We start from the raw sequence: 12558 nt of genomic DNA, 5'->3' as shown, positions 1-12558 counted from the left end.
TCACATCAGAGAGTTCACCAGTCCGGCAACTGTCTTAATTACGGGCGCGATAAGCTCTCTGAATAAAGGTATCGCATCTTCCGCGCGGCGATTATTAAATGCAATCAGTACATCGGCAGCCTTGTACCCATCCGCGTTGCAAAACAAGCTGCCTCCAAGGGTGTGCAGGAGAGCGCCCAAGGAGCGACCGATCCCATCAACAGGGATAGGATCATAATCTAGAGCGAGCATTCCCGCTGCTGCTGAAAACCTGGTGAGCACGTCATCCATCGTCCAAAGGTGATCGAAGGAAAGTCGATACGGCGTCGCGGCTACTACGAAGCCCTTTAAAGCCAACTGCTCGAGAAACCATCGATACGCAACCTGCGGCGCGGCGCCAATGAAGGCGCCCCCGAGAAAATGAACGAGGGCTTTGGGAGGCAGCGGTGTACCGTTTCCAATCCTGTAGGCTATGCGCTGTGAGGGCCTTGCGATAACGTGCGGAGGCCTGAAAGTAAAGTTTCCCGCATATTCCTCCCAACCTCGTGTACTTGGAGTGTTGCCGGCACTCTTGTCAGTGTGCACCAAAAAATACCTTGGAGCACGTGGATATTGTGAACCAGTAAAAAGCTTCCCGCAGACTCGAAGATTTGCCGAACTCCTACAAAACAAATGCCTCCGAACTGACAAGCCATTTAGAGTGGCGAACCCAAAAGCTGCACCTTTGCAGCTCATGTTGTGAGATGCTTATCGGATTCAGCTTACTTTCAGTGCCGGAGGGTCGAGTAAGGAAGCCTTAGATTGGGCCACGTATCCGGTCTACTCGCCCAGTTGCATAGCAAAAAGGCCTCAGCTGTGTTGTAACAGAAAAATTTTACACCAATCCGTTGACAACTGGACAACACGATATCCAGTAACACCCGTCTTGTCCCGGAACACCACTCGGTTTGAAACTTATGTGAAAGTAGAATGTCAAATAATAAAGCGCCCTACAATTGTACAGCCTCCGGTGCGGTGAATCGCGCCGAAGTCCCGGTCGTCTTTCAGCGTTCATCTTTGGAAATCGATGCGCATACGGCGATATGCACTTCTCTGTGGCACGCAACAGATGCCGAAGCGACGTGTGCATCTGCCAAGGTGCTTGTGTTGCTGGTATGCAACAGCATCAGAACCCTATATCGACGCGGATGGATTCGCTTCCCAAATATGTATGCCGAGCAGCTACTTGGCGAGTGTTGGTCCCAGTTTTGAGCTGTTTTCGACCAGTAAGTTGGATTCGACGCAATTGCAAAGCGTGAAAGTTTCAAGAAAATGCGGATGCAGGATACTCAATAGCAGCAACGAAAGCTGATTTGCCGTGTCGGCAAGAAGTTTACGGTTCCAGATCGCTCCAGATGCGCCAGACTTCCAGGCCGTAGATGCAATCCGTTCATGCTAGCCCCTTAGAGAACTCCCGGCGATATCCGTCCACATCTCACCCAAATTTGTGAGCGCTGCCACCAGTCTATGCGCCCTAACTGGCAGCTGCTTCTTCTCCAGCTGTGAACCAGAATCATAGCTGTGCAGTGCTCTCTAAGATTTGTGTTTAATCCGGCCAGAACCGGCGAGCAGGTACAAACAGTCTCGTAATCCAAATGCCAACGCTTCGCGCCGAGCATCTTTCTAAGCAGGAGCCTCCGCGTGGAAGCGCAAGTGAGGTGACCTTTTTGGCGCTGTCGTGGCTTCTACATCCGAAGCACAGTGGCCCCAAGTTTGCCTGTAAAATTCCCCCGCTCTATCGTTATGCCGACGAGTTCGACAGGAAACTCGCGTTTTTCCCGAAATCACCGGATACGGGCAACCTTGAAACGGGCTGCTTATCATTGCACCGACGAAACAGTGACTCTTTCGGAGACTCCCAGACATTCGTCCGCATCGCCTGCTTCTAAAATCCATGCGCACGTTCTGCTCAAGACTTGGGTTTTTGGATTAACTCAATCCAGTAGTCGTCCGGGTCCCGTACGAAAGCAATTTCGCCCACGTTCTGGAAGGGTCCCGGTTTCCGCGACACGACATAACCCGCTTTCTCTACGGCGGCACAGCTCGCGTAGAGATCATCCACGAGAAAGCCGATGTGACCGTAGCCCTTACCCGGCTCCGTATTCCCGTTTGCGTACTTGAAATTCGGATCCTTCTCAGTTCCCCAGTTATGTGTAAGCTCAAGAGTCGGGTACTGACGCGAGAAAAGCCACTTTGCCCGCTCTGGTTGTGGAGCATCTTCCGCCGGCACTGTTGGATCCTTCTCCAGTGCGAAGAAATAGAGGGAGAATGACAGTTCCGGAAAGTCGAAGCGCGTCAGAAAGTTCATACCCAGCGCCTCGTAAAACTGCCGCGACTTTGAGGGGTCCTTGATTCGAAGCATCGTCTGTGCGAACACGGCGTTCTTTCCGAGAAACCCCCCGTTAAAGCTCATTTTACACCTGGAAATTCTACTTTTCGAAGTCTTATATCTAGACAAAACCCTTGTTGTTTTTCGCGAGAAAAACGCGCTCTCGACTCTACCTGCAACGAACATGAAGCGCCTTGCCCGCAAACCCGAAGATCCGGCTTGAGATCCGCAGAACGCCCGCAGCAAACCGCCACCATAGCCTTGGAGGTGCTGGGGCGGCGCATGCATGCTGCCGCAACCGGTTGGGCATTTCTGTACAACTTTCTGAAACACGTTGCGCCCCACTTCCAGCATATTACCCTCTGTCAACGCACTGAATCAGCAGCTATGGACTACAGACTTGCAACGCTGCTCAGTTCTCGCGCACTGTTTGCCTCTTTCCAAAGAATATAAAAGTTCCGGTGTTTCTCGCGAACCCAACAATCGAGAGCGGCAAGAGGGGCAATTCCTGGGGAGATATGTCGCCGCCATCGAGTGCTCGCTTTTTGGGTCGCACATCGCATTCTGTGCAAGACGCACATGGATACTTCATATGGGTGCCCCGCTCGTATTGCCACGCAGGTCTTGCGTACCAGTCCACAAGCCAGATTTCCGTAGTTCAGCGCTGGGCGTGGGCCACATGCACAGAGCACCAAACCCACGATTCTATTCTGGGTTTCAGCGAGATGCGTCCACTCTGTGGGGTCCGCGCTTCCGCTTTAAAGTATCGCTTTCGATGAGTTAGGAATGACACTGGAGGTGACAGCATTGATGTCACGGAGCGCATGGAACGGATGACGTTGCAGGAGACCTGCTGATGCGGGCCGCCGTATCGACCTTGCTATATGCGACGAACCAAATCCACATCGATATCCACGCTGGATCTCGTGTTCCTAACGATTTCGCCTTCCGAGAGCGAACCTCCGTTTCTGGTATTCGGTGGACTCCGCATCACTCTATATTCGCACCAGCTCCGGATGGTCAGCGAGCATTTCGCTCTCAGTAAGCGCATCCTCGCGCGACTGAGGTGACCAGATGACCTCCACGCCCTGGAGTGCTTCCCGCGGGATGCTGCTAAGTGCCCGAAGCGCCGCCTCGATGTCACTGCTTCTTCGAATCTCTGTAGGAACGCCTGGAACTCGGCCAGACGCAGCAACAATCAGTGTGACCACAATAAACTCGGGTACTCGCATGTCGGTGGAGTCGCGTTCTGCAACCTCCCGCTTCCGAATATCAATCTGTCCACCAAAATTTGATAGTGTCTCTTTCTCAAGTTTCCCGCGTTCAGCGAAAGACTCGTTGTTGAATGCAGCCTCTGCCTCTGAGAGCGACGTGCGCTTCACGTTTACGCTCCCGAAGCTCCAATAGTCAGGGTTTCGGTACAACGCAAGCGTTGTCTCCTGTAAGACCTGCTGCAGGCCGACAATAGAATCTGTCTTACTGCGGAGCGCAATTTCTTCCAGTTCCTGTTGCAGCTCGCGAGCTGTACTGAGCAAACCCACCTTAAGCTTCACCAGCGTCGTCTGTTCTGCGGCCAGTTCACTATCCTCTGCGGCAGCAGAAACTCCAAGACCGGATAGATTCGAGCTTAGAGCACGTGTGGCAAACGCGAAGAATGCCGCCGCAAGAAGAAAAGTCCCTATTCCGGTGAAACCAAACGGCACAACCACTGGCCCGAAGTAGAAGGGCGTGAAAGGCAAAACTGGTGCCGGGCTATAATAATATCCTCCAATACCCCCGGAAGGAGCGCGATAGCTCCGAGGCGGTGCGCTCCGAGTCGCCGGTGCCCGAAAAGACGAGCCACCGACCCGACCGCCTCCCTGTGCTGCAAGTGCGGCTTCTGGGTCACCAAGCAACGGAGAGATTGCAACAGCTAAAGCCGCGAGCACGGCCGCACCTTTCGCAAGCAGCGGTTGCAAAGGGCGTCGAGGAGCGCCCGCCGCGTTGCCTCGAAGTGTGAGAGCGCCGCGGGCTGTTGAAGAGGCGACAAGAGCCCTACCAGCCGCATGCCGTCCCGCAGTAGTGCCCTTCCACAGCGTGCTGCTCCTCGAATGCAGACCGTGTGCGGGTATGACACGAAACTTTGCACTTGTAAACAGCGGATAGCACACGAAAGCCATAACAGTCAAAAACGTCTACTTCCAAACGAGAGGAATTTCACGTGGCAATGCCGTTAAACGCTCAACGAAACGAAGAATGTTCTTTGATATTTCGAAGCGCTTCGCGTGGGAGTGATCCCGTTACTGGCCGGTGTTCTCAGCGCGCCCGCTCCAGAGAGCCAGGCTCACCTCGGGGATGCGGTGCCCGTTCCGCACCTGCCGAGGTGATTGCAGCCCAATCGGTCTGTACGTTTTGTACATGTTATGTGATTGGTGGATTTATTCTCCGTCATGTTGATGAATGAAACACAATTATAGTTTAACAGTTACCCACGAACATTGTTCGTGGCGAAAGTATATGGCAGTCCAGCCTTGATACAGTGCAGACCGTACCATACAAGTGGCTTGCCCCAAGCGGGGACTTAATCGCCGCTCTGATGATACATGATGTTTTTCATCGAGAGTCCGCAGCATTCCAGCACAATACCCACACTGCATACTAAACAATCGAATAGAAGTCGATCGCTCGACTCAGAAGCTGCCACGCTGCGTGTGCTGCGTTCGCGCCAGGGCGCTGTGTGCGTCGCTCCCAGACGCGATTGACACATCTCAACAAATATACTCGTTGCGATTCGAAACCGCGGCATTCTGGAAGAGACAGCAATTCTCCCCAACGCAAGGGCAGCGCAGAGTCAAGGGATGGGCAATGGCGCATATCACGTCTCGCAAATAAGTTCGCGCTACAGATATTATTCTTTAACACACACTAAATGCCTGGTCTAGGCTAATCTACTAGCTTGCCACATAGGAATAGCCCAGCTGAACGGCTATGAGTATCACAGGTGCTCGTCGCACACCTTTGAAGCCCTCAGTGATGAGCTTCTCCATAGGACGGATGGTGCACAACGGAGCCAAGTGGATCAAGCAAAAGAGGCCTGAAATCGTGGTAAGTTTCGGATCCGCGGTTCTCCGCGCAAGTGGGTAGGGGCGCCTGCGTGACCTGTTTGGATGATGTACGATAGATGCGTGGACGGCAAGACCGTCGGCAGCGAATGCAGGTAACATAGGACAAGAACACATGATGCAGCTGGCAGCGTGCACCGGCATGCAGAGCGATTCGAGCATCTGCAGATCGGGGATAATCTTGAAGGGGTTTAGCGAACCTACCAATTGAAAACGCTAACCAGGACGTCGACTGATGATGGTAGATTGACTTTGTTTGTCCACCGGGTTGAGTTCGGCACACTTGCGTCGTTTACCGCTGGACTCCACTGGAAGGTGCTTCAGTGAATGCGTGTGACGTAACTGCTTAAGGCAAGCTTGCGCCAGGGTGCCGAACGCTGTGGCCCTTTTTGTTGATGGAACCTCATAGCTCCAACTCCGCTGGTGCTCGGGGTATGCAACAGGAGGTGCCTAACCTCTTGCTGGTGTATCCCTCTGTTGTAAAAGCTGCAAGCGCGTTAGAATTTGTTGCAAGGCGGGCGCACTTGTTGTGCGGAACCTTGGAGACCTTGCAGGAAAGCGATCGCGGAGCTGCAGCCCAAACCTCTTCTCGTGTGCGTTGTCCTTCATCGGAAGCGGTCTCTCAGCAGGGTACGCCGCTGGGAACCAAGTCGGACGAGTCGCTTGCGGGATACGGATCGAGGGAAAACGAGCAACTCGAAGCGCGCTCTCGCGGGTCAGCTGAAGGAAGCGTTGCACCTTTCTCTTACCGACTTCGCCGGGACGCAACGTGGAAGTCTCTGGACGTCCAACCTTGCCACCTAGCGGCAACGCGAAACCCCTCAGCAGCGCCCTTGGACCTGCTGGCCCAAGTGCAATGCCTCCGCTTGGCTCGGCGCCTTCTCGAGCGTGCCTGCTCTGCGCTGGAGGATGGCTCGTGGCTAGAACTTGTGAAGGCGCATGCCCTATACGTACGCAGCAAGGCCGCCCTGGGGAATCCTGTGGAGGATACGAAAACCGCAACACTGCGTTCTGAAAGTCTCATTCACGAGCTACGAGTGAGGCTGCATGAACAATGTGCACTGCTCCGAGAAGAGATCGTAGAGCGAGCTAGAATGACGGCATGTAGCATGTGCTTTGATAGTTCTTCGATAGAGTATCCAATGTCTGAACGGCGAAAGCGCTTTGCTGCGCTCCTCTGGCTCCAGATCGACCTCGGCATGGATTTAGGCGAGATGCTGCATACTCTGTTTCAGAGTCACAGTCGGATTGTTTGCGAACGGATGCGCAGCCGTGGACCTGAAGTCACGCTTACATTGGTGCGACAGGCTTTTTGTGCAGTCATTTCATTCCTTGGGGCATTTGCGAGCCTCGAGGAGCAATCTGCAAATCACGAGGCAGTCACGCTCTCTATTTGGTCTGCCCAGCCGCTGGATCTGGTCGACGGGTATGGTGACCACCCGGAGCGCTCCCCGGACTGCGAACCCCTCCGGCTGCGACCGACTATTGTATCCACACCGGCACCAAAACAAGAGTCTCTGCTTGATGCATATACAAAACAGATTTGGCAGATGCTAGACACAGTCGTCGAGAAGCTGGCGGACCACGGAGCGAACAAGGCAACCGCCGCCTCACTCACTGGCTTGCTTCAGGAACTTGATAGCGCTTGTCGCTTGGGGCGATCACGAACAGCGAAAGGCCCCGCAGCGCCGGGGTTTTTCGCCGCTTTACAAGCAGAGATTCTCACTATGTTGATGAGGCCGCTAGAAAAACTGGTTCCCGCCGTGCTGTCGCAGCATGCGGAAGATCTGGTAGACGGCTATACACAGATTTTGCATCGACTCATTGGCGAGTGTGTTCGAGATGGAAGAGCTTTGCTGCATGAAGAACAGGTGAGTACTGCTCTTTGCATACCGAAACTCGCGGACTTCTCGTCAGTTGCAAGGAAAATGCGTCCGTCCCGATTCCGCTCGGTGTTCTCCACATCAATACCGGAAACGCTACATATTTCGTTGGAGCGCATCAGCCCAAAGTCGGGACCTTTGCTTGACTGTCAACTGGTCCAGGCGGCGTACTCATGCGAACCTAATCAGTCTGTTGCTTATACGGTGGGCATGCCTGAGGCGGAATCCCCGCTCTGGTATGCGACCTGTACCTGGAATGAAATCGAGAGCTGCACACAGCGCATAATGAAGGAATTTAGCTTGATATGTCGTGCATTTCCAAACATGAAAAAGCATTTCCTGCGGCAGCTCAAGGAGCGGATTCGTGGATTCACTACAGATATTGCTTCCGGCCGCATTTGCAGTGTGACAAGCCTGGTGCAGCTGTTCGAGCGTGGGCTGCGCTGGGTTCCACTTCTTTTGGCATATGCTTTTTGTCACATAGTGGATAGCCTGCGGCTGTTTTATGACCAGGAAGACCTTGGAGCGCTAGACAAGGAGATAACTGAATGGCTTTTCCAGGCAGCGCGCGCCATGCTTGAGGTATGGCTCCGTGGCGTAGCAGAGGTCGCCACGGCGTTGCGGGACCGACCGGCAACACTTGAGCAGCAGTTTTCTGACATACCAAAAGGCGTTAGTGGTACCGAGGCTAACGACGCTGCAGATGAACCAATCGCGAGCTTCTGGAAAGGCTATGCACTATACGCGTTACGCTTTGCAGCACCGAGCGCCAGCTGGCGAACAGTACTGAATGAGCTTCAAGAGAGAGAGGCATTTCGCTCCCACTATTCGTGGACGTCAAGTTGCCTTGCGCCGGGGTCAGCGCAGCACACCGGCGCGGACGCACCTAGCGACCATTGCTCGAATAGAGAAGCTCAGCCTCAGCAGCGTCAAAGGACACGCATCGACATCGCTTCGCCAGTACATAGCCGTATGCTCGTTGGTGCTCAGGTTTCCCATCCGAACCCCGTACATTCACAAGATTCCACTTTGAAGACCGCCTGAAACGACACATGACCTAGTCCGTTTTGCCGGCATAAGTTTGCACCGGTGTTGCGTAATTTCCTAGAAGGGATCTGTCTGGCTCTTTCCACCATTTTGAAGTTCCCCTCCTAGAGTCTAGCGGAGCATCGTGCGCATGAAATTGCTTTTGGGGCTTTCAGCCTTCAGCTGCTTTCCAAATATCCAGTATACGCAAGCAGCAGTGTGACTCCGATGAAGTGCTAAAAATCACAATTTCGTGTACATTCTTGGAAACAATCGTGATCAGACCTCTTAGCGCAATCCGACAGCAACGCAGATTTCTGAGTACTCCAACAGATCCACAAAGAAAAGTTAAAATTTAGGAGGTAAATAGATCGCACAGTGCAGACGCGCCGTTTTGCGGATGTCTAACGCCCGCTGGATCCAGTTTTTCACATGACCATCTGAGATGGAATCACGCTTTCAGCCCGCTCAAACTCAGACCCACAATACGGACATCCCTCCGAGCCATTGGTACGTATTTTCATAGCCATGCAGACGTAGCAGAAAAGATGTCGGCATGGGATGAGAATGTGCGGCATAAGAGGTCTCGATTTTCCGCAAAGTCGGCATCGGATTTTGCCCGAGTGCTCTTGAGACACAACTTCACGCGATGCTGCTCCAAAACGGCCATGGAAAACGGCCTTCCTCAGGATTCGATGCAGAAGCGGTGACTGCAAGATGGGTATCACCGATATCGCAAGTTCCGTGAAGCCCTCCCAGACAAGCTGTCGATTGAGCATCTCAAAACTTAGAGCGCGGGTTGCGCCTGTCTCTGCCCGCCGCAAGCGCAGCCTAAAAATGCGCTCCAGTGGATTCCGGTACTTTCTCATCAAAAAGAACAGGAAAAAGTTCAGAGATTCCATAGATTTGAGAAGGTTGTCGATCATTTCTGCGCTCGACGCAGACGGCACCCAAGGGGAGCCCGTGTAACGCATCGTCTGGTAACGCTCCAGCAGGTAGTGCCCCAGGACGTAGGCACAACCGTAGAGGAACCTTCTGCCCCTGGTCATGATAACGGAGTCTCCCTCTGACACAGTATTACCAACATCTACCCTGTATGTGAGGTTCTGGTAAACGTCGCCAGGAAATGGTCTGCCGACACCGACGCTGAATGCAAAATAGAGGAGGCGAAGCAGCGCTCTGAGCTCTGCTTCGAGCACCTGAAGTAGTCTGGGGTTGATTGAACTGACTGTGGCTGCAAGGCTTTCCCACAAAGTTGAGAACACCTCCACGTTAAGCTCCCTCGCGTCTAGGCAGGCAACGAGTTGTGTCTCAGACTGATGCTGGCCCGGGGCCAGGAGTCGCTGAAGCGAAAGAAGAACGCGCTCTTGATCCATATGAACGAGTTGATAGTCACGGAAGGTTTCGCAAAGTTTCCACAGCGAGTGCAAAAGAGTCACAAATTTCTTTCGAACAGCTTCCTGCCGTGGAGCTTTAAATGTTCTCTTTCGTTAATAGTAAGTAACTCTCGGAAAGCCAGCGCCTCGTTGCGAAAGTCAAACACTCGCTGACTTTTAGGTGTTTTAAACAAAAAGTCTCAACATATTGCGGAAGCTGGCCTTTTGAGTTGTCCACGGTGAAACCAGCTTTCCGCAGAGAAGCTCGAGCGCTTCCAACGTAGCCGCTCGCCAGCACTACACCCTGTCACTATGAAATGAAGCAGTTCCACCGACACGAGCGTCCAGGTTGAAGTTTGGGACTCTTTCCACTATTAAAACGCAAAGCTTTGAGGGTTCTCTCTACAACAGCTTCCTTGTCGTCTTCCTATCTTCGGATTCTCATACGCCAGCATCCCTTTTTTGCCAGATCTGCTGTCAGTCGAAGACGGACATAAGTGCCAGCGCCCTGTTGGATGTTGACGGCGCGAAGCGTGGAACAAAAAGTGCAAAATGCGTCGCATCGCTTTACGATCGCTGATCATGTTCATATTCTTTCTGTTCGCCGCAGCAATTGGCCTAGCATTGTTATATCGGTCTTCGCAACAAATTCAGAGCAGGAGCTGTGAACAAAGATTTAGCAGCTCGATAATGCAACGGATCTGAGGCAGTGCCGAGCGCAAAAGACATCCATCAACCATTGCAATTCTCCGCAGAGACGGGCTCTCTCAGCACGCGCTCGTTTTGTTATTCCTGCATCCATTTAGCTGCCTCTAGTGCGTAGTACGTGAGAATAGAGGTAGCACCTGCTCTTTTCAAACTTAACAAGGTTTCCAAAACGACCTGCTTCTCGTCTATCCATCCCCGTTGTGCTGCTGCTTTGATCATGGCATATTCACCGCTGACGTGATAGGCGGCGATGGGAACAGGGAAGGCATCGTAAAGAAGGTGAATGATATCGAGATAGGGAACTCCAGGCTTCACGAGAAGCATGTCTGCCCCTTCCTCGAGGTCAGCCGCTGCTTCACGAAGCGCTTCCCTCGCGTTTCCCGGATCCATTTGGTATGTCTTTTTATCCCGCGGTGCCCGACTTGTTTCCCGTGGAGCAGAATCAAGCGCACCTCGGAAAGGTCCATAAAATGAGGAGGCGTACTTCGCAGCGTAGGAAACGATCGAGACATCCGTGAACCCCTCTTCATCAAGGGCGTCACGAATTGCCCCGACGCGGCCATCCATCATATCCGAGGGTGCAACGATATCGGCTCCAGCCCGTGCGTGGCAGAGCGCCTGACGGCAGAGTTGCTCGACAGTCTCATCGTTCAAGATTCTGGCACAGCCGCCGTCTCCTAAACTATCGTTGCTTACAATGCCATCATGGCCCTGATCAGAGTATGGGTCCAGAGCGATGTCCGTCCAGACAGTGATTCGAGAGCCGAACTTCTCTTTGAGCGCCTTAATTGCGCTGGGAACAAGACCTTTCGGGTTGTAGCATTCATCCGCGGTGTTGCTTTTCAGATGCTCTTCGATTTTGGGGAAGAGAATGATGTGGCCAATTCCTAAATCCAGAGCCTGCGCTGCGTGTTTCAGCAGACTCTGGATGCTCAGGCGCTTGCATCCAGGCATCACGTCGATATCTTCATCGTGGTCTTCGTCATGAATGAAGACAGGATACACAAGGTTCCCCGGTGATACGACGTTCTCACGCACCATTTCTCTAACCGCATTTGTCTTGCGATTCCGGCGAGGACGTGATCTCTGTACCACCCACGGTTCCCCCTTATCGTTTCTCGGAAGCAGAGGCGAGTTTGCTGAAGTAGAAGCCTGTTCGCTCGAGCGACGAGGAGCCGCAACTGCAAACAACGAAAGCTTCCGGCGCTTGGGCGCGGTCGCAGACGGCTTTATGGCATTCAAACTCGGCTGTCCTCGAATGCTAAGCGGAACCTTTGCCACAAACATTTTGGCCAACACAGCGGATGAGTACTAGGTAGCAGTGCTTGAAGTGAAACTTGCGTGTCCTTTTGCCAAGTCGGCCACTTGTCTGGCCCCGTTTTTACAGTCCGCTGCTGTCTCCAACAGCGGCTTGTAACAGGTCTAAAACCAAAAAGTTGTTTCGACGGCAACCTTCTCGGAGAACAGTCTATGACTAACGCCGCCGAGAGTCGTGAGCAACTTACCACAATGATCGATTGGAGCGCGATTTGTCTCCTGGCGCTGGTACGCTGCTGCAGAGATCTCGCTGGCCTCATCGGGAGCCCGCGATGGCGGCTTTCATGCGCACGGACGGAAATGTCCGTAGAGAACAATATAATCTATTTTGGTACATTGTTCGCCGAAATTCTGGATTCTGGTTCCCAGTTGACACATTTCTTAATCTTATGGAAGACGTCGGTTTTTCAGTAGCACAATGTCAGAATAAAATGGAATGGAGTTATTTAACTAACCGAATATATCACCTACAATCTGGCTCTCTCCTAACTATTATTAACACAAGCCTTTCCGGGCTTTTGTAGTGCTGCTTGCTTTCCAGCTCCCAACGTTACCCATGAGAACGCCGGAGTCTCATTTTGTCCGGCCCCTTTGTCAGCAGTCAAACGATGCTCACGGTAGCGTTCACACCTTGATCTCGCCGCCTCCCGATGCTTTCTTGGCATCCGAAGCATAGTTGAAGTTTCTAATCCACGCTTTGCTCGCCGCATTCGTATTCTTTGTGTACAGCGTCGGTGCTCCCGGCGCGGCAGTGATGTTAGGTTGCGGTCAGGTGTTCCCTTATGTCCGCCACACGTCCT

The 12558-nt window shown here is 52.9% G+C and overlaps 6 protein-coding genes across 6 annotated transcripts; 1 reads left to right on the top strand and 5 right to left on the bottom strand.

Moving 5' to 3' along the window:
- On the bottom strand, positions 1 to 714 carry CYME_CMD109C (hypothetical protein, conserved; the record flags this gene model as incomplete). The annotated part of the gene is made up of 1 exon (XM_005535412.1): positions 1 to 714. One exon carries the CDS (start codon positions 712 to 714, stop codon positions 1 to 3), a length of 714 nt encoding a protein of 237 aa, XP_005535469.1.
- Positions 715 to 1927: 1213 nt separating this feature from the next.
- CYME_CMD108C (probable lactoylglutathione lyase) lies at positions 1928 to 2533 on the bottom strand (the record flags this gene model as incomplete). Its single annotated transcript, XM_005535411.1, has 1 exon — positions 1928 to 2533. The coding sequence occupies one exon, from the start codon at positions 2531 to 2533 to the stop codon at positions 1928 to 1930; it is 606 nt and encodes a 201-aa protein (XP_005535468.1).
- Positions 2534 to 3342: 809 nt separating this feature from the next.
- CYME_CMD107C (hypothetical protein, conserved) lies at positions 3343 to 4506 on the bottom strand (the record flags this gene model as incomplete). The annotated part of the gene is made up of 1 exon (XM_005535410.1): positions 3343 to 4506. The coding sequence occupies one exon, from the start codon at positions 4504 to 4506 to the stop codon at positions 3343 to 3345; it is 1164 nt and encodes a 387-aa protein (XP_005535467.1).
- Positions 4507 to 5843: 1337 nt separating this feature from the next.
- Positions 5844 to 8375, top strand: CYME_CMD106C (hypothetical protein; the record flags this gene model as incomplete). The annotated part of the gene is made up of 1 exon (XM_005535409.1): positions 5844 to 8375. One exon carries the CDS (start codon positions 5844 to 5846, stop codon positions 8373 to 8375), a length of 2532 nt encoding a protein of 843 aa, XP_005535466.1.
- A 410-nt stretch (positions 8376 to 8785) lies between these two features.
- On the bottom strand, positions 8786 to 9733 carry CYME_CMD105C (similar to peroxisomal membrane protein PEX2; the record flags this gene model as incomplete). The annotated part of the gene is made up of 1 exon (XM_005535408.1): positions 8786 to 9733. One exon carries the CDS (start codon positions 9731 to 9733, stop codon positions 8786 to 8788), a length of 948 nt encoding a protein of 315 aa, XP_005535465.1.
- Positions 9734 to 10519: 786 nt separating this feature from the next.
- On the bottom strand, positions 10520 to 11728 carry CYME_CMD104C (delta-aminolevulinic acid dehydratase; the record flags this gene model as incomplete). Its single annotated transcript, XM_005535407.1, has 1 exon — positions 10520 to 11728. The coding sequence occupies one exon, from the start codon at positions 11726 to 11728 to the stop codon at positions 10520 to 10522; it is 1209 nt and encodes a 402-aa protein (XP_005535464.1).
- Between the last annotated feature and the right edge of the window lie 830 nt (positions 11729 to 12558).

Source organism: Cyanidioschyzon merolae, chromosome 4, assembly GCF_000091205.1.
Source record: "Cyanidioschyzon merolae strain 10D DNA, chromosome 4, complete genome".
In the NCBI taxonomy this organism is placed as follows: Eukaryota; Rhodophyta; class Bangiophyceae; order Cyanidiales; family Cyanidiaceae; genus Cyanidioschyzon; species Cyanidioschyzon merolae.
Note: the sequence above shows the minus strand (reverse complement) of the source record. Positions and strands in the feature narration are given on the sequence as shown.